This window comes from Dermacentor andersoni, chromosome 8 (assembly GCF_023375885.2).
Source record: "Dermacentor andersoni chromosome 8, qqDerAnde1_hic_scaffold, whole genome shotgun sequence".
NCBI lineage: Eukaryota > Metazoa > Arthropoda > Arachnida > Ixodida > Ixodidae > Dermacentor > Dermacentor andersoni.
The window spans coordinates 98,649,107-98,669,917 of NC_092821.1; the positions used below are offsets into that span (position 1 = coordinate 98,649,107).

The window sequence follows — 20,811 nt, forward strand, 5'->3', positions numbered from 1 at the left end:
AGTGTTTTGTCTTGTGCCTTTTCCGTCTTACCAAGCCTGCTCTCATGGTAACAGCTTTCTGGTACTTTAGAAGGATAAGTACATGTCAAATTATTTTTCTGTGCTGAGAGGTTCCCACTATAGCTTGCCTGGCTTGCCATGCCCGAGTAAAAACTGTGTCGCAATTTCTGCTCACTTTCTGCCTTAAGCAAAGATAATTCACAAATGTGAAAAACCTCATTTGATGACCACACTATATACATAAAAACTGAATGGGGGTGGCTTTTGCTTGCATACAACGGGTGTTGTGATAAAGCGTATCCATCTTGCGCATGTCGGGGTTGGTCACATCAATCTCCGAGCTTGCGTATCATGCTTCCTTGCGTGGCACATTGACACAAGATGTTGAAGCAGTTCTTGTCTTATTTGTTCAGAGAAATGCAATATTGACTGCGGAGTGCGTTCAGTTGACAATGACAGTGACAAAGAGGCCAAAGCATTTGACTGCTCAGACCAGGAAACTTTGTAAAGCCTCGGGCAACATTGTCGACAAATACCACTTGAATCTAAAATCTGCTAATCTGATATACAGAAATTGAAATGATGCACTTTGGAAAAACCTCTGGCACAGTGGCAGGAACATCCAGCACTCAAAGGGTTAAAGGTTGACCCCAGGGAGGAAAGAAATATCTTGGGAGGGAGCATGATGTCAGGGAGTCGACCATCACAAGGCAAACCCCTGCAACTCCATTCTCTTCCCGCTTACGTAAGCCAACTGGGCGCATTGAGCGTTGAATACTGGGATCAGCACATTGTATGTGGCTTAGCTTACGGTATCTTTGAGTGCCACTGGCTGCTGGAGTTGCCGTTCGCTTTCTGCTTGCCACATTTGATTCCTTAGGTTCTTGGCCTTGACACCACGAAATATTGTTGCCTTTGTAACTGCAACACTAGCTCCGGAGTGTCTGCACAATTAGCTGCGCGTTGTAACTTGTAACTGCAGTCGCCGCTGATAGCGAAATCAAAACATCGTGGCCAGGATATGTTTCCTGCTCCCATAGCTTCTGACGATTGTTCATGCTGACGACATGGAAGTGAATGACGGCCCTTCTGTATCTGACACAATCAGCACGTTGACCGGCGTGAGGCCGTCACTTCCTGCTGCAGGCGGCGTGAAGTGAGCGCGTCGTGTTTTGCTGTGGCAGCATCGTATTCGTACGTCGCCAACCAGCTCAATCTTGTTTGCGTTTCCCCGTCGCCGTCTTAAAGCATCATGCAATAGAAAAATGACAACATGCGTGTCGAGCCTGGCGAGCTCTATGCACATCACCATCTCGTGCTGCAACGATTCACGCCAAGTGGGCACATCAAAACTTCCCGCCAAAAATGCCCTGCTCGAAGATGCTGTTGACCCAGGAGCACAAAGGTAACCTTTTCAAAGCTGCGAAAAATGGCGATGCACACCTCAGGCTGCTCGAGCCCTGCAAGCTAAACGCACATCGACGCATCGTGCTGCAACAATTCGTGCGACGCTTCGCATTGCATAGCTGTCGACTACAGTTCAGCTTGCAAAGTTCTTTTAGTGACTTTGGATCATACGTTTTCTTCTTGAGTGTTTTTTTTTCCAGAATGTTTGAACAAGGTTCTATTGTATAACTGTTGGTGTGCCATTAACATTTCTTGTGCCACTCTGGTGATTTCTGGCGTCAGAGAGTTTGGCGTGGACACAACGTGGTGTTTCCTTCATTTGGGTGCCCTTGCATCACGTGACCTCGATCAGGCCCATCAGGTAAAATGCATTAAGAGACCAGAGAATGATAACGTAGTAGCTCTAAATTTAGTGCAGGAGTGCTAAGTCACCAAAAGTGGTACAGTAGTATAATGTGATGAAGCCAGCATCAAGATACTAGGAAGTCAAGCACCAGTTGAGAAGGGGTGTTCGAGTAGATTTTGAATAATATGACGCAATTTACGAAAGCTGTATTCAGCTGTATTTACACTATGGTACAGGCACCATCTCACAGAGGTCTCTTCTGGTGGTATAAATTTCTGTGAACTTTCTTCAGACGCATCACAGACTTGCTCACATGGTCTCTGGGCTGCCATACCTTCCTAGCTTGATGGCATGTGGAACCAGAACCTGGAGAGAGAGAAAAAGACAATGACATAAACAGTATAACTGTCTCAATCAATCTTTCAAAAAACTATAAAAGGTAAAAGCCGCTGCAACATGTGGTGCTGTTTTTTATTGTTGGCAGAACGTTTGAAAATTACCTGTTGCATGTAGCACAATTCTTTGAGCTACATTACTCTCAGAGGCGGACTTACTTGCATAAGAAATCAATATGAATAGTTGACTAATTAACAAAGTTTTGCTAGTTAACTTCTAAACTAATTACTTCATGGTAAATGTTGCAATTGAATGCGAAGTAATTCTGGCTCCCCCTTCAACTCTGTTATAACAGTGTTTTACTGTATATTACCAGCACGGTACCATGCCAGTGCTGGTATTGACTCGTCACAGTAGCTCAATGGCTTTGATATTCTTCTTCTGTGCATGAGGTCGTAGGTTTGGTCCTTATGGCCACATTACAATGTTGGCATAATGCAAAAATGCTCATGTACCACGTTTTGGGTGCACGATAAAACTTTCCACGCCATTTTTTTTTTTTTTCAGGAAACCACCAAGGTTGTTTACATTATTTTATCAGCTAAACCATTGTGAACAACCTTTGCTATTGCAATATCAGCAGTTCATTTTTTATTTTGGGTTGTCCATTACAAGCAATTTGTTTTTTATGCTTTTGAGTTGCAGATAGGCATGGTGACAGAAGCAGTCTATAACAGGCTCAACGTCATTTCAAACAGAAGTCAAGCGCGATTCTGTTGTGCTCAGTGCGATGCATCATTCCCGGAAAGAAAATTGCAGAAACGCAGACAGGAAAGTGTGTACGTTGAGCTGCGTCCATGCAAGAGGTCACCAGAGGCTCAAACTCGTCCTCACAAGTGTTCGAATTAAGGTGGTGCTCTGAACACAACTCACTAGAGATTTCCAGGTATGCTTCTTTTCTTGAGATAAAGAAACATCCAAGAACACCAGCGCTGAAAAAGGCAGCCATCGCAGTTGCTGAACTCTGTGCCGCTATTCTTAAAACCCAGGAGAGTCAGACCCGCTGTATTTCCGCCAACCCCACCCACGAATAAGCTGTCTTTGGGATGCTTGTGTCTTGTAGAAGCGCAGTATTCACACCAAAATGGTAAAACAACTGCTTCTTGGCTGTGGCACTCAGCAGATGAAAGGTAATCTACGGATGAGCAATACTTGTCAGCGGCATATATCGGAGAAAAGGTAAGGTCTGGACGAGAAAGATTTGTCCGTTGCACAGGAAGAGTTAAAGAGCCTCAAGTCGCCAAAGTTAACCCACAGCAGCCCCCTACGATGGCACCTCTCAAAGCTCTAGTACTACTCGAGAACGTTTAACACTGTGAACCAAACAACCACCCAAAATTACCGTGAATCAAGATGCCACTTTCGCCACCACCTCCTTGAAAGCTGCAGCCGTGGCAGAATCGGCAAACTTGTCCATAAAGTTGGTGCCATGCTCCATGCATTCGGCGAGCCTTGGCTCCAAAGGAATGCGTCCTGCGGCATGTCAATTGTGAACAAGGAGTCATTAGTATACAACACATTCTCAAGACCGGCATGAGTCGGCTGTCAGGCATGCAACTATCTAAAGGGACCCTAAAAAGAAACACCAAGTAAGTTCAGGCTGATAAAGCATTCTTTTAAAACTCTGCTTTCATTATTTCCACACTAAGAGGTTAACTATCAGAAGGTCGAACTCAATTTTTTTTTAAATACATTTTCATGCTGAAACCTGGCGCCAGCACCTCAGTGCGACATCACAGATTTCAAAGTATTTTTTTTTTTTTCGTATTCTGGCCAATCTGATGCAGCACATGCTCTCAAAACTTGCCAAGTCCGGTCTTAGGGTCATTTAGAGTGCAATGCGGCCCATTTTTACGGATAAGAGATTTGTAAGGCCCGAGCAGACGCCCCCAGAATCCATGACATCACGGCAAGCTGGTGCGGAATGGATGAATGGATGGATGGATGTTATGAGCGTCCCCTTTGGGATGGGGCGGTGGGTTGCACCACCAAGCTCTTGTTATTTTATTGTCTAATGTCCTACTTATGTTAAAAAAGAAAAGGAAAAAAACCCCACAATGAATTCCCATAACCAATGTTTCTGAACCCCTATTGTGAACTTTGTTTTTGTAGGCCTCCGTTGTTTGTCATTTCCCTACTTTTCTTTCACCAATCTTCCAATCGCCTCTTACTAATCTGTATTGCAGGCATGTTTGCTTTCCCCCTGCTCTTGCTAAACCCAAGGGCTTCAAGGAGGGCAGTGAGTCCTAAATCCAACATGCTCCATCGTTCCCTAGAACTCCAAGGCAGCAGTGCCACCTGTCTTTCGTTTTTTACGCCGTTTCTGGGTTATCAAGCATCCACTCATGGTAAAAGTGCTTTGATTTTTTTTGGTAATGTAGAAGCATAATTTACTAATACAGCTCAACTGACTTTCCCTCTTTAATGGCCCTTTCAAGGGGCATCAAAGGCGCATGCTTAATCAATTTAAACTGATGAAATGCACTTCTAGGAACCTTTCAATGTTTGCCTTATGTCATGTGATGACATAGTTGCAGAGAAAAATTGCGATGGAAGCCCCCAATTGTTCTGCAATTCATGTTGCCTTTGACAAATAAGCATTCTTAGCTGGCAACAACACACGTACTGCTCTGCTAGACACTACTACCAGCACTGGTTCAGAAACCTGCACAAAGGTAGTAACACACTTTAACATATAGCACCAACAACACAATGTGAACATTCAGCACCAGCAAGTTTCGTAGAAAAATGCAACAAATTGGCCAAACTGCACTTCTTTTCATGTTGAAAAGCACAATAATGAACTTTCTTGAGATCAGTGCTCGACTGCAAATTACCAATTATGTACAAATAGATCTTGCTGGCGGCACCAGTTGTCTGGCATTTATGCCATTTTCTCACGGAAGTTACATTCTTCATAAAGGTGATGCTTATAAGACCTTGGAGCGCTAATCTATCTCACCTGCTATTTGCTATTAACAGTCCAATCTCATTATAATGAAGTCGCTTCTGACATGAAAATGCCTCATTAATATCTGATATTTGTTATAAGCACACATTAATTACACGCAAATGTGATGAGTCAGGGTTAAGGAGAAGAAGCTGTTGATGTGTAGCGTGCAAGAGGAAGGACGAAGTGTGGCCTGTCCACCACTTTTGTTATGGTGGCCCCACTTTACTATCTTTCTGTGTAGTGTAAATAAATCCCTTTTCGAACATCTCCCCGTAACAATAATAGAGGCAATAACATTATAAATTTATTTCGCTGTATTCGTGCTTGTTATACGAAGTTAATCTAGATGCTATGGCGGGGAGTGACCGGGGTAGTTGGAGACGTATGGGAGAGGCCTTTGCCCTGCAGTGGGCGTAATCAGGCTGATGATGATGATGATGATGGCGGGAGAAAGATGAGGACATAGACTCATGAAATGTACTCCACAAGTGCCTGTGTCATAGCATCTAGATTAACTATGTAAAAACTAGCCCGAACATCAGTACTACTGCACCAGAGTTACACCAAGGTTTGAATTGTACAACTAATCAGCTCACCAGCTAGCTGTAAATGATTGGATGTTGCAAACACATGGCCCTCTCCACTACTATAACTGTATGTTCATAACAACAAACACAACCAATACATGAATGAAAAGTACCGAAGAGCTGCATGCTTTGCACCACAAAACCCCGAATTCCTCTCTCTGCCACTGCTCTGAAGCAGACTCCTCTATTACTCCTGTTCAGTTACAACTTTCGCTTCCAGTAGTTCTCCACCCCGGCACAAGTGGTGCTCACCCAAAAAGGGCACGTTGACCATCTTGGCAAGCTCCTCTCCGCCCCCGCTGGAGAAGACGTTGTTGCATTCCTGAAAAATCAACAAGAGTCACTGTTTTTTTACAAACCACGAAAGATCATCATCATCATCATTCTATTTATCTCCCACGCAAAAGCTAAGGAGCAGGCACGGAGAGGCATCAGTGCCCAGCAGAGGTTGTCCATGCTCTAGCGACAACAGGTGCTAAATGTCAAGAAATGAGGTGTCGCTGCAGTGAACCACTAGCTCCCATGCACTGCAGAAAGGTCGGGCAGGAATTGTAAAAATACAGGAGGCTATGCCCCAGTAAAGTCCAGTACAGGCAAGCTGCATGCTTAACAAACAAACGGGCACAGAAGAAGACAGAAAACTTGGCAAACTGGTACAGTACCAACAACAGCTACAGACCGACAAAAACAGCAGTCAGCTGCATTTAATGTTCTCTTTTTTGCTGTTTGACAGTTTGCACAAAAATCTTTGCCACGTAAGTTTTGAAGATGTCAGGGCACCTATTAATCTTGCCCTCTGAGAAAACTCATGCTTGCAGAGTTTCTCGAAAATATATATATTTTTTGCCAGCATGGTACGTATGTGACGGCATTGCCTCCAAGTCTTTGTTTTGCTGCAATTTGCAGCTTGTCTATGCAAAATGTGGCGTGCCAAGCCCCGCGTCTCACCACACAGTTGGGACAGACGAAGCCACTCATGTTCTCCACAATTCCCAGTATAGGCAGCCCCGTCTTTTGGCAAAACGTCACCTCCCGCCGCACGTCTGCCACTGACAGTGCCTGCACACCAAAAAGCACTTAGTGTGAACAAAACTATGCGTCTTAAGTATACTATACCAAGCAAACGGCACAAATACGAGGAAACTAATGTACCAAGTGCAAAAGGACACTACACAACAGGCTTTTCAAGCGATATTATTACCCTAAGCATTAAAGAACTGTCTCCATCTAGGAAGAAGAATTGTCTACTTCAGGAAAACAATGATTCAGAAATGTCATGGACATGAAACCCATACAAAAGAACAGGTACCAACTTCCAATCTAGCTTTATATGGAACCAAAAACTGCTTTTAGTACAGCCAACAAACAGGTAATTGTGGCGAACATACTCACTACAAAAAATGGCATTTTATGCTGTTGGTTTTCTGAAGTATGGTTCCCCAACTAGCACAGACCGAGATTCTGGATTGTTAACGGATGGAATGAAGTCCAACTCAGTATTTGTCGATTGGCTAACCCCCAATTTCCTCAATGTTGTTTTTTTAGGAGCAAATATAGATGCTGCACAGGAATTCGTTCAGATGCATTAGCCGACTTGTATCACACCTATTTCGTTCTGACCGCTATTCCATTTTTGTGGCACAGTGTCCTAATTTCTGAATATGTTTCTCGTGAAAGTTTCATGACGTAGGATCGAAGACAAGGCCACAACAGTTTCTTCATGTTTTGCAAAATCCAAGCTTAGGAGATTTTCGAAGCAGGAGACTGCAGGGGCTCCTGGCCCATCTATACTGACAAAGAATGCCGGACGAGAAAACGTGGACGCTGCATAACAATGTTCACCTGCGGTGTCGTGACTAGGATGGCACCGTCAGGATTCAGTCCACGTAGCACTTCCACCGTGGACATGTGCTCATCCGACGTGCCTGGAGGCGTGTCGACCACCAGGTAGTCCAGCTCGCCCCAGCAGACGTCAGCCAGGAACTGCCGGATCATGGCTGCATACGTGGATGTGTTGGACTGACTGATGCCACAAAATGCAACACTAAGAGACAATTGGGTTAAGGAGGCTTTGCTGTCACCTTTCTTTCGGCACTGTTCTGGAAACTATCATCACATTCCCTTTCTCTTACATTGTACATGTGCTCGAGGCACCACCAGGTTTCAGTGATGTGAACCAACGCCAACATATGTTAACTATTTGACAGCTCGCATTTCTGAAATGCTTTGATTTTATCTACAGCCTGCGAAGACAGCAACTTGGTAATCCATTAAATGATGACACTGTGAACGCCATTTTATCAATGAAGATGGTTAGCGCAATTGCGACCAATGGCCCTCAAGTCATTTTGATATCAATGCTTCCAGGGAGCAATGGCGCAATCACATTTTTTCCCCAACATTCTCAGGCCTGTAATGATGAGTGCACACAGTTTCACAATTCAACTAATTAACCAGAATTCCACACACAGCTATTCATTTTATATGTGCCATGCAAGAAAAAAAAAAGCTTCCTTTTCAATTTTTTAGACAACTTTCAGTGCACCTTTCGGAAATGAAATGTGCTACGACGCACCTAAGTGTGAGGGGCGCATGAGGTATCAAACAGGTTAAGAAGTAAAGAAAACAGGCTAGAGGAAAAAGCAAGTGCAAAGTTTTAAATATACATAGCACTACATGTTAGCAAGCATTAACAGCAGCAATGAAGAATCCACAAGCTCCTAAGACTTTGCAAGGACCTACAAACTCGTACCCCTGTTCATTTCTTTAAAAATTTATCTGGTCTTGATCATTACCACAAGCATAAAATGTGAATTTGGGCCAGTTGGTACACGTTGCATAAAAAACGAGTAACAGCGCAAGACACAGGACATAGGAAGGAGATGGACGAAGCACTGCGTCTGTCTCCTTCATATGTCCCGTGTCTTGAGCTGTTACTCATTTTTTATGCAACATGTACAGCCAACCACACAATTTTACGGAAGACAAAATTTGAGAAAAAGCTGAATATCTGTGCAGCCTCATAACACAGCCTCGTTTTCGCATTTACAGCCTCTACCAGTATATGTTAACAACTTTGTGACGTTCGGTTTTCCTGACTACTGTCACACACTGCTCGGAAATGGAATGTTTTCTGAGATTCCGTGGTCGGTAAACTTTTGTGGTTGACTGTACACTGGCCCAAATTGCTTGTGGTAATGAGCATAGTCCAGCAAGCATAGTCCAGTATTTTGAATGGGCATGTTGCCAATGGAGTGACTGACCATGCTTCTTGGGCCCCCTCCAGATGATGGGGTTATTTTTGTCAGACAGCAGAAACCCGATGGACATCACGGCTAGTCGCTGGCTGGCATCTGCATACACTGGAACCCACCTGCAGTGGTCACCAAAAGTTTATACGGCTGTTATGGGCACCTTAGCATTGTCACTAACCTTCACAGAATCATAACACATGTGTAATGCTCAGAAAGGTACAGTATGGTCCACTGTTAAAGGGAGTACTAAATTAATATTTCGAGATCTGATCCCAGCTCAGCTTAGAAATGAAGAACTAAGGTAATTTTTTGTAAGTATAGCTCTACCTAACGCGTCACATCAAGCACTTACTTCCTATGAAGTTGATACATCAAAGTTATATTGGTCTGAATACTACTTGGGTATTCCCTTTCTTTCTCTCAAGTGCCAATTAATTCTATTAATTGAAAAATTACTTTCACGAAATGTCTAGCTTCTTCAGAATAGTAAAAGCATACAGCTGTACAATAGATTAAGAATGTTACATTCTTTAGCGAGTTTTGTCACGTTTAAAGAATGTGTTCATCATGTGAAAGCTCACTACTGGAACATAAGATATGAGAACATCAACGATTTCATGTCTAGCAGGCCTGAAAAGCACCTATCCAGCCACTTGAAAATCATGCCTGCTGCAAAACATTGTGAAGAATGAAAAAAATTAACCTGTCATATAAGACGACATACTGACACTGCACAAAAATACTTATCTACTTTCCAGCTCATTTTACTAAGACATTTTAAACCTGTTATTCAAACTTGCAGCACAATGCCAATAAGAAATGTTTCAAGATGTATGCAACACATTTTAAATATCATTACTTTCATCAAAGCTTTTTCTGCTGATGCACAATCTTGGCATACACAGTCACGTAGAGAGTGCCTGAAAAGGTTAAATGCGAACTGTACATACCCTACATATACTGTCTATACTTTCATATTCATGTGCTCTGGAGGTCTATGGTTCATACCCCTGTGGGCATTGGTGGATGCTGTGTCCATCCAGGTTGAGCATCTTGGGAATGCTTGGTCCACAGAGGTCCACATCCAGCAGGCCAACCTATGATCAATGTCAAATGATAAGATAACCCACCCTTATCTTCACCGGGGAAAAAAAGAAAACGTAAACTATTTACTAGTGCCTCACAGCGGTCGATCGCTCTGCCATGGGATAACCAAGGAAGCTAGCAGATGGTAAGGCGAGGGCGAATTAATCGAGAACAAATATTTGGAACGTTAAACAACCGAATAGCACCTGCCCAAAACCACGAGGTGCTCTCAGCACTGAACATGTTCTCAGCAAGCCCTGCTGCTACGTATGCTCAACACATCATGGCCTGCGAATTGCCTCACGACAGCGCGAGACCAGCTCCGTACCTTTTTTCCCATGGACACCAGCGTCATCGCCAGCTCCACGGCGACGGTGCTTTTGCCGACACCACCTTTGCCGGAGAGCACCAGGATGACGTGCTGTACACCGGCTAGTATGCGGTCGCCGTCGCCTGCCGGGCATCAATCACTGTCAGAGTCTTGCATAGTAGCGGCCAAAAACAACCTGAGAACTACGGGCAGCAGAGTAAAACTTATGTCCTCAGGAAAAAATAATAATACAGAAACTTTACAAGAGATCGGTCACATGAGCGACGCCAAGAGCAGTCGAAACGCGATGACTGCGGCGTCACGCCAAGTGAACGGGTACCGAAAAGTTGTCTGTTAATGCGATACAAGTTTCTTCATGCAAAAGTCACAAACATATATACGCGTGAAGCAATCATAGCAAGGCGAAAGCATCAAACGAACTCGGGACACATGACGTGCTGAAGATAAGAGTTTCGGTTTCGTGTGTTAGAAACTTCCAAGCGCTCAAGGAGCGGCGGTGTGTTGTGAATGCCAGTCTTCTATTAGCCTGCTACTTCGGCTTCACAAATTCACTCGCGATCAACAGCAAGCGCACATGGTTTATATTGAAACGCCCGGTTTCCAGCAGCTCACCTGCTTGTGCCATTCGAGCCTCCATGCTTTACAAGGTGCGTCAGTTGCATGGAGATATACGCATAATCAGCAGCATGATCAGCAGTGAGGATCCACCAGGTGGATAAATGATAGACGTTGCCCCCTTAATCACTTCTTTCACTTAATTTAGTTGACAATTTCTCATGCTAAAATCAATTTTTTGTAGTACAGTAAGGCACTTTAGAAATGTCAAGTGTGAATTATATTAAAATACAGTAGTTACAAAAGAATCAATCAGCAACATATAACTGCGTGAGAACGCGCCATTTTTAAATGCGGGTTTGTGAAACCTGCAATCCTCCAATATGCCTGCACTACAACCAACTGCTTACGCCTCACTGTACGCGGAGCTATTTGTTGCCCTGCATTGTTCATTCACACTTAATTACTCATTCAAGGGCCAAGCGGGAAACACACTTGACGGGCATGCTTCTTTTTCTCCATCCCTCCCCTCTCATTTCTTTCTTCTCCTTGAGTTGCTACCTTCTTCGGCAAACGATGAGTTACGGAGCAATTCTTTCGTCAGAACACCTGGGGTGCGATCAAACCGCTCGGTGAAGACGGCGTAGCGGCGGCACAACGCGCTCCTCGGGTCCTATCATGGATGCCTCGTACAGACGTCCCTCTGTCTGCACCTACGTTGGGCTACGATCGGGTGAGCCAGTTTTAAGCGCAGCTTCTTGGTGTGGTGAAGGGTTCGCAAGAAGGCATACCCTCCCCTGTACAAAAGTGGACCGTGGATTCCGTGATGTACAAAGCTGATTTTAACGCGAGAGCGTTAAGGGCGCCGTGTCGCAGAAAATCCGGTGTCGGCGTCCCGCGTTGACTTCGACTTGGCAAAAATAATTTTGTACCAAATTCGGAATCATGCATACCCAACCACTCTTCGACCATCAAATTTGCCCATACCTTATCTTTCATTCTTTACAAAGTTATTCCCCGGAATGGTGAGAAGGGCAGCCCACAAACAAATGTAATAGTAATAATTAAAAAAAAAAAAAAAAACACGGACAGCGCATATATTTTATGTTGTCTCTTCTCAGACTGGAATATTAAAAGTGCGAAACACTAACAGGAGACCGATGCACGCAAGAGGCCGCGTTTCTACCAGAAAGCTAGCTTGCCTTCGTGCACAGCGTTCGCCGCCAGCGTTTCCCGCTAAACGTTACGGTTACATAGGCTGCGGTTGCTGGGAAGCATGAAAAGCAGTCAGAGGACTTTGAATGCTATCGCGTTCCACTCTTAAGAGGAAGCTTTAGCTCGGGTGCTCCTATATCTATATATTATAGATACATGTAAAAGGGGAATATCGATTTTTCTCGGCAACCTGCACTAAATTTGACGAGATTTGCTGCATCTAAAAGAAAAACTTAAAATGAGTGACTGTTTGTTTCGAATTTTTGATTTAGGTCATTTTTTATTAAAAAGTGGCAAAAATTGAAAATTTCCAGAAACAAAAACTATCAAGTTTACAACTCTGTAACTCAGCAATGAAAAACGGTATATGTAAATTGCATCTAATAGTACATATAAAGCTGACAAAATGGATGTGTGAATGAATCTCAAGAAATTTTGTAATTAATATGGCAAAATATGGAAAGACAGCTTTTGCAGAAGCCTTGTACACAATGTAACAATTTCACGTAAGATATAAAATCACATACCATATTTGTCTGCTTTCAATGATCTAGTGGACACCATCTGCAGAACTGCGTTATCTGTTGTTGATGCAGAGTTACTAATTTGTAAATTTCGTGCTTCTATATTTTTCAAACGTTAGAATATTTGAAAAGCATTTTAATAAAATTCAGGCCTTAAATCGAAATTCCGCTTTGAACTGTCACTAGAATTTAACTTTCTCTCTCAAATGCAACAAATTTCATTAATATCGGTCCAGGGGTTATCTAAGAAAAACGTTTTTGCATTTTACATGTATTTGAATAGGCCGCGGCGGTGTTGGACCCAAGCTAAAGCTTTCTCTTTTCCTCTTAAAGGCGAAGCTTAAGTGTCCTCCAAATTTTTGTCCTTCGCATGTGAATGTAATTTGAGAGTGAGGACTATTCTTCTTCACATATGTATGACTGCAGCTTGAAATTGAGGACTAAATTTACAGTCCAAACTTGGCATTGCATGAACTTTCCAGTGCACTCGTCAATTTAAGTTTAATTGTATGTCTGAGTAACCAAGAAGTTCAGATTTTTCTTTATTTTGATCCTGTGGTCTGTGTACTTTTGTTCATGAGTGTAGATGCATTTGAAGTCGTTTAACTGCAAAAAATATCGCAAGCTGTCTTCCATGGCAGGCTGGATGGTGGACAAAACATCTTCTTATTGCCTTCTTTTCGGCAATTCTGGTCAGATGGATTCCCATCCCAGCTTAAGCTCGAGGCTCTTTAAATTAAGATCAGCTAGCTTTCTAGCTGTCCAGGACAAGCCTTTTTGGGAAGCGCAGAAGTGCAAACAAGCTGGTTGTGCACCTTTAACTGGGAGAGCGTATATTGTGTGCTATCGGAAGGAATTAAACCACACAGTGCTTAATTGTTTTCTGCAATGCTGTTTTGTTGTATATCATGTTACATGCCCCCTCGTTTAAAGAATAACATAAATTGAAATAGTAAACGCTATGCGTTGCTTGTTTCTTCCTTCTACCCTAGCTGTCTCCGAGCTGTTCCAGTTTTAAGTACTGAATCTAGTATATAATGTCAAGCTGTATCCACCATGTCTCTCATGCAGTATACCAATATGTCACTAGCTCCACGAATGACAACGAATTTTAAGAACCGGACAAATTTCTGAGTAATCTATACATTCGCTAAATCAGTTAATTTGGCATTTCTTTTGATTAGACTGTTTTCAACTTTTCAAACGAGCAGGTCTCTTAATGTAAAACTCACAGATTCACACGCCTTGTGCATTACACAGAGGTCGATCAACCCAGCGTCTTTGGGGTAACCTGATTGGTGCAGCTGCCGAGTCTGACAGTAATACAGCTCGTTGCCTCTTTCACGGCTGAGCAGCTTCTGCTGTCATCCTAGTTTTATTAGGCCCAAATGGCAAGCATATTCATGCGATGTATCAGCCATGTTGTCACATATGGTGTAAGGTTGGTTGATATTGCAGCAATATTTATAAAATGCTGCCTGGAGCTGTATACATTCTATGCGGAGACGTGCGAACTTTTGAGGTGTGAGTTGGCATACTTTCATGTTTCTGGCACTGCCATACGTATAAACTTAATGAGCATATATATACTCGCATTTGTGCATTCATGTTGCTGCTGAATGTGAAACACTAACATTCTGACATAGATCTGTCAGAAACACAGGGAGGTTGCCAAATACTGTTCTTGGCTTGCTAACTACGATGGAGAATGCAAAAGGAAAGGAAAGCTGGCCATCTGGCCCAGGTAGGGGTTGCACAAACTGTTACCAGATGGCACGACATCTCCAAGTATTAAAGCCCCTCCATCCGCTTTGAGAGGTTCCATGCAGGGGTATGAGCCGGCAGCATCACTCGGAAAAGTGTGCGTCTTCTTTATTTCTTTCGCGCTTCTTTCTGAGCAGAGGAATTCACTGTGTGATTTTGTTTAATGAGATCATCTAGAAAGGAAAAATGAAAATAAGTTACCGGCAAATGGAGGGGCATCAGGAGAGCACCTACCTGTATATATAATGAAGCAGGCAGCACAGAATTTCCAGGGCACCCAAGGGGCGCTGTGGGGGGGATGAAAGCTGAGACCAGTTTGGCTTTCAGCTTTGGAGTCCCCGTTACGGTGGCAGCATTTGGCAGGAAATGTGTCATTGCTACTCCTTGGTGGTCCCGAAAAACTGTGAACATAACCTTGTTAGTTGAAGGTTGCATGTCTGCCATTTCTTTGGGGGGAGGCGGGGTGGCAAGTCATAGTGCTTCCATTGTTTAGATTGAAATTTAGTTTCTGGTTCATAATAATGAATCCTTGTTTCATCCAATGTAATCGTTCTTACAAAAAGTTATCTTTGTTTTTAAAGTATGTAGCCAAAAGTTCACAGCTGCAGGTCACTCGGTCTTCCTTGTGAAAAGGAGAAAGCAAGTCAGGGACCCAACTCGCCGACACCTTTCACATGAGCAGATGTTTCCGAACAATGTGTTTACCATGGACCCCACCATTATCTTGAACTTTTCAAATAGTTCTTGAATTGTTATGCGGTGATCTTCCAGATGATGGCCTCCTATTTTGCGACAGTGGGTCCATCAATGACGTAATAGGTTAACTGGGAGTCGGTCCAGTATCGACCAAGTTCCATCACATGTGAACAGCCGATGCCCGTAATTATCACCAGGATGGGACACATGTCTCATAAACCTTCATTAGTTCAAAAAAAAAAATACTTGTTCGTATGTGCTGCCCTTGAGAGTGAAAATTATTAACTGCCCTGTACTCCACTTGCTCCGTGATCACATAATGCTTTTCTTTCTCTGGCCTCTCAATATGCACACGCAACACTGGGTCAAATTTGTTTTATGCATACCAAACCGAACTGGGTCAGGGCAAATCATTACTGACTGATCCCCATACTAGTCTTGACATATATCTGCCTCAAGTGTAAAAATAAAAAAATGCCTATGACCAAAAACGACACACTTCAGGTTACTGCCGACACACAGATAAGGAGAAGTCTATTGTACACAAGGTAAATGTACAGGTTCCCACTTCTGGACAAGAATGCATCATGTAATTTATCCGCTTTGAAAATACTGGAGCCTAACTTTGCATTTTTGTAGGCACCGTGCCTGCTTTCATGGGCAGTGACACTTGCTTCGCAGAATGATAAAGAAAAATCTCGCAAATGCTTCATCCAGGGACCCTCGGGGGCCCTCTCGAAGAAAGTAGTGAAAGTACGAGGGCGATACAGAAAGTAATTTATCCAAGCTTATACCTTTATTCGTGTTAGACAGATGGCACCGATACAAGTACTAGTGGAAAGCTTGCAATGTCGGCTACAAATGGTGCCATCAGTTTTCAACATAGTCCCCATTACGGGCAACACACTTGTGCCAATGCAAAACAAGGTTTTTCATGCCGTTGGCGAAGAATTGTGGTGGCTGCTGGCGACACCATTGCCGAACTGCTACTTCCACCTCTGTGTCACAACTGTGGCATAGGCCCCTAAGGTAACCCTTAAGTCTGGGGAAGAGACAAAAGTCGCAGGGCGCAAGATCCGGACTGTAGGCAGGATGAGGCAGAATGTCCGTGAACCTCAGATGCTGCAGTGTTTTTCGAGTTTTCTGGCTTCTGTGCGGACGAGCATTGTTGTGGTGCAGAATTGCCTGTTTACGAGTATCTTTGTGAGTGCATTGCAGTCTGGCCCACAGTCGTTTTAGGGTGTCAACGTAGCAGTCGGAGTTTATTGTCTGACCGTTTCGCAGAAATTCAATTACAGCCCGCTATTTCAAACAGACATCATCACTTATTGCCATGGATTGCTGGATTACTCTGGAACGAGAAGGGATAGGAAGGTGAGGCATGTGAAATTCTATAGCTTAAACATCAGTGCATTTAATGATAAAGAGTTCAAAGGTGTCCCTACCTTCAAGCAGGCTTACAAGGCATGAAAGGCTCGTTTCTTCTATATATTGTTTCCAAGGGCAAAATACTACTGCTACGCGATGCCACGTGTGAAGTGTATGCATGTTATTTACGGCGGCCACATTAACTCGCAGAGCGTCATTACAGGCTTGACACATGGAAGTATACTGACGTCGTCCAACGGCAGACTTCTATGCGCTAATATATTTGCGGCATTGTCACGCAGCAGTAGCGCATGCCATTAACAACTCGGAGCTTTTCAATAGTGGCGTGAACACGCATCGCATGAGTTGCCTTCGAATCATGTCTGGATGGCAAAAAAAAAAACCTGTGCTAGTGCTGACATATATCTGCCTTAAGTGTAAAAATAAAGTTTGTTAATTAATATATGCAAAATAATTAATTAGGAGTAATAACAAGAACGACACGCTTCTTCAGGTTCCGACATACAGATAAGGAAAAGTTTATTGTACGCAACTTAAGGTAGAGGTACGGACCGTTCACAAAAACAGTAGCCTTAGAAAGAAACTCACTGCATTGACCTAACAGGCAAACTTAATTCAATTATGGGTTTTTACGTACTAATTAAGCCACGACATGATACACACGCGAGACAGATCTCCACATTAATTTTGGCCAACTGGGGTTCTTTAAACGTGTACCTGTAGATTATACAAGTGCTTTTGCATAATTTCACTCTCCGTCGAAATGCGGCCACCGGATGGCTGGGATCAAACTTCGAGCTCTGCAGTGCAACGCCATAGCCAATGGGGTGAACTCCTACGGGTACAAGGGATATAAAATGATAAATTGATTGAACCAGTTTGTTTCGTCTACATAGAACGCTTGGGTAAAAAGAAAAAAAAAATGAAAACTTTGTGCATGTTAGCTGAGGCACCCAGCACTGTCGTCTGATAAATGTGTACTTACATATTTATACTTATATTACTTAAATAACGGAAGGGAGAAAACTGGACAATCTAGCGGACACTTTATCAGATCACAAATGTTCAGTTCACAATAACTTATCTCACTGCTACAAATCATGCTTCGCATATGTAGTGGCACTTTCCATGTCAATTCTTGTACAAGTTGTTTCTTCTTGTTTGTATTGTTCCCTTGGTGTACCTTGTCGTTGAAGTAAATTAGCCTTGTGAAATGAGGAATACCGTTACATCTCAAGCAGAAAAGTTTAGAGCTGTTTCGGCCAGCAGGTCAAGTTAGCTAAGGTGCCAGTTGAATGCCGATTTCAAACAATTGTTAAGTTCTGAAAAATTTCAGCTGCATCAATTGCAATGAGCACATCCACACGGTCACATGTCACTGATATATCAGGGCTAAGTTCGTAAGTTCCAGCACATTATAATTGCTAATAATTAAGCACTCTTTGCTATACATAAATGTCTATCACAGCCGATTTTGCTGACGACAGCATGGACAAGTGCTGGTTTATAGCTGAACATTATGAATACTGTTACATTCACTGTTCAATTTTTCTATTATAAAAACAACCATTGTTCTATAGCACCGTTAGCGAGCAGCGAATACATGTACGTTATGCAGTCTCTTGCACACTGCACACTCTTGCGCATTTCGAGAAAGAGGCACAGTTTTGCGAGCAAATAACGCGCGGGTAGCTTTTCAATATTTGTCATTTGAGAACTTGCTTCGTGACTGCGTGTGCAGCCTCCGTTAGAAGAAACCAAATTTGAATTTTTGATCGTTCGCGCATGACACACACCACGAGCGATCGATACGTCGAAGTGACGCCGGCATGAAGTTTAACCACGTTTAACCTCCGAAGCAATCTCTTGCTATTGCAGAATGAGTGAAAGGCGGGCAAGCTGGTGGGCATTCATAGCTATACCTGGGCAGCGAATTTAGTCAATTAGCGCGGCGTAACACGGACAAGAGAAGAGAAGCGGAGACGTCCCGATTGCCTTATTCGCCTGTCTTTTTGTACGTGCTACGTCGTACTGCTACATCCACTAATTGCAGTCCGTGGCGGGGGCTATGCAGAACGTTCACGTAAAGAACCGATCGCCAGCGTGTTTTCTGTGCGCTACATCCACGTACCGACACGCATTCAGTACGGACCACCGTGGTACAGACTACGATCCGATCCGGAGCCGTGTTCTTGATCAACTGCGCGTGCGAGCTATTCAGGTGAAACAGGTGAAGGCTAGCGATACATGCTAGCAAGCATGGCACGGTGGCACGCCGATAGAACATACAACTGCATCCTGCCTCAATGGAAAGCCATGGGAAAGCCGTGCAAAGCACCAACGGCAGAAAGCGCAGCAAAACAAACGCCTACCGGCATCACCTCTATGACATTCTATGATGCGCTATCAATGGCGCCAGAAGGGGTGGTAAGCTGCGCCACCACCAGTCAGCCATGTGAAACTTGACGTAAGCGTTGACAAAGCAAATAGCGTGTATTTTTATGCTCCTATAACTTATTTTGGCATACATATGATTTGCTTACTTAAAGGACATATGTAAAAGAAGAAAGTGTAAATAAACTCATTATAAATTAAAGCTATGAATGTTGAATTTGTGAAATATTCATTCGAGTAGTTTGCTAGTAGCCAGAGAATTTCAGTGGGTCCTGAACGATGGGGCGATAAAGCGAGACCAGCTCAAAGCATACTTACCTGGTGCCGAGATTACCATGATCAGCCAGGTGGTGTCTCCAGGGAGAGGCGCGAGCATTGCACTGCGCTCGTGCTGACCCCTGCCACTACCCCAAACTGGGGCAGATGGGGCATGCAATTTTTGGTAGTGGGGGACTGCGTTCGCGCTATCCCCCTACTCTATCAATCGAAAATCAGAACTTGTGACCATCTGTGTTGCGATTCCACATCGCTCTGACACGGAGTCACGTCACCCATCAGTCTGATGGGTGGTTGACCTTTTTCGCGCATAGTACAAGTGGTATGAAAACGTTCGTTTTCAATTGCAGAGGTTTGTGCCGAGCTTCCAAACAGTTCCGAGGTTGTCCACTTACTTCGCTAAACCAAAAAGTTTGATATTCTCGTATTCCAAGAAACTTGTATACATAGGGTTAGGTTAGGAAGCCATACTGGAAGCCAGTGACAACGAGATGTAAAAACGATCGATGCGGCTCTGCATGCATCATCATAAAAACTTTATTGTAAGACTGAGGAGTTTGGAGCACGCAGGCTGCCGGGCCCCCGCACGACCCCACTGCACTCAAGCGTTTATGTTGCTTCGCTCCATAACGCTGGCAGCCCGATCAGTAGCCATGGGCTGCACGACCGGGTCTCCAGAGCGCAGCAGTGTCTCCCAGGTCTTCAGGTGCTCGAGGCCCCGCGGGGGAGGATCCGCCGGGCAATAAGAAAGGAGGTGGAAAGCAGAAGCGCGAGGTTCGGGACAGAGATTACAGGCTGATGTGAGGAAAAGTGGGTGATAGTGAGAAAGAGTCAGAGGAGATGGGAGAGTGTGAGTTCGGTGCGGGGTACAGCTGACGCGCCGCCTTGGAGGCATTCGTCAGCTCGTTGAAAGTGTGCGCGCGCTCCTTCGTGAATCCCGGATCGGAGGCCGTAAGAGCCCGGTTTAAAGAACCTCGAGCTAAGAGGTTGGCGGCCTCGTTTCCAGGATTCCCGCAGTGCGCGGGCACCCAAATCAGCTCCACATGACGGGGCGGGGGTGCAACGGGCGAGTCCAGTATGCAAAAAGCAGGGACGTGGACTCGGCCTCGTGCGAAATTTAGGATTGCACTTTTGGAGTCTGATAAAACATACCGTGCTTCTGTGTTGATGATAGCTAGGGCAATGGCGGCTTCCTCTGCAGCTTCGGGAGAGGTGTCTGGGGGGAGTGTGTGCGTTCCAATCGGGGAGAGAGTGTGATCCACCACGATAGCGACCGCTTCATCACCCTTGCAGGCTGCGTCTATCCATACGGCGTCCGGTTCCGAGCCGTAGTAACGGTGCAGTGCTGTAGCGCGAGCTCTGCGGCGCTTATCGTGGTGGTCGGGGTGTATGTTACACGGGGGAGTGGCTTAATGAGCAGTTCGCGGTGTAAGGGTTTTGATATGGGGCGTAATGTCGGATCGTTGGCTGGTATGCGGATTCCAAGGGAGTGCAGTATGTACGGGCCAGTGTTGGTTTGTGTGAGACGAAGGTATTGTGCTTGGCGGTGCGCGTCTACAAGTTCCCCGATTGTGTTGTGGAGGCCTAATTGTAAGAGTCGGTCGGTAGGTCTATTTATGGGAAGGTGGAGGGCGACTT

The 20,811-nt window shown here is 44.2% G+C and overlaps 1 protein-coding gene, 1 long non-coding RNA gene and 1 other non-coding gene across 5 annotated transcripts; 1 reads left to right on the plus strand and 2 right to left on the minus strand.

The window, feature by feature from the left end:
- Positions 1 to 1,947: 1,947 nt before the first annotated feature.
- Nubp2 (NUBP iron-sulfur cluster assembly factor 2) lies at positions 1,948 to 14,494 on the minus strand. Of its 2 annotated transcripts, none has more exons than XM_055069751.1 (9): positions 14,422 to 14,494; positions 10,358 to 10,482; positions 9,952 to 10,040; positions 8,953 to 9,062; positions 7,532 to 7,686; positions 6,638 to 6,748; positions 5,942 to 6,011; positions 3,492 to 3,622; positions 1,948 to 2,119 (listed from the first exon to the last, which is right to left on the minus strand). In XM_055069751.1, the coding sequence occupies exons 1-8, from the start codon at positions 14,477 to 14,479 to the stop codon at positions 3,498 to 3,500; spliced, it is 843 nt and encodes a 280-aa protein (XP_054925726.1). In that variant the 5' UTR covers positions 14,480 to 14,494; the 3' UTR covers positions 1,948 to 2,119; positions 3,492 to 3,497. The 2 variants fall into 2 exon arrangements, with proteins under 2 accessions (XP_054925726.1, XP_050032851.1); XM_050176894.2 differs by lacking the exon at positions 14,422 to 14,494 and adding an exon at positions 10,973 to 11,074.
- A 1,394-nt stretch (positions 14,495 to 15,888) lies between these two features.
- Positions 15,889 to 18,904, minus strand: LOC140219847 (uncharacterized). Of its 2 annotated transcripts, none has more exons than XR_011896093.1 (2): positions 18,635 to 18,904; positions 15,889 to 16,465 (listed from the first exon to the last, which is right to left on the minus strand). It is a non-coding gene; the product is annotated as an uncharacterized lncRNA (long non-coding RNA). The 2 variants fall into 2 exon arrangements; XR_011896092.1 differs by lacking the exon at positions 18,635 to 18,904 and adding an exon at positions 16,560 to 17,150.
- A 303-nt stretch (positions 18,905 to 19,207) lies between these two features.
- Positions 19,208 to 19,371, plus strand: LOC126529490 (U1 spliceosomal RNA). The gene has a single exon (XR_007599233.2). It is a non-coding gene; the product is annotated as a U1 spliceosomal RNA (small nuclear RNA).
- Positions 19,372 to 20,811: the final 1,440 nt, after the last annotated feature.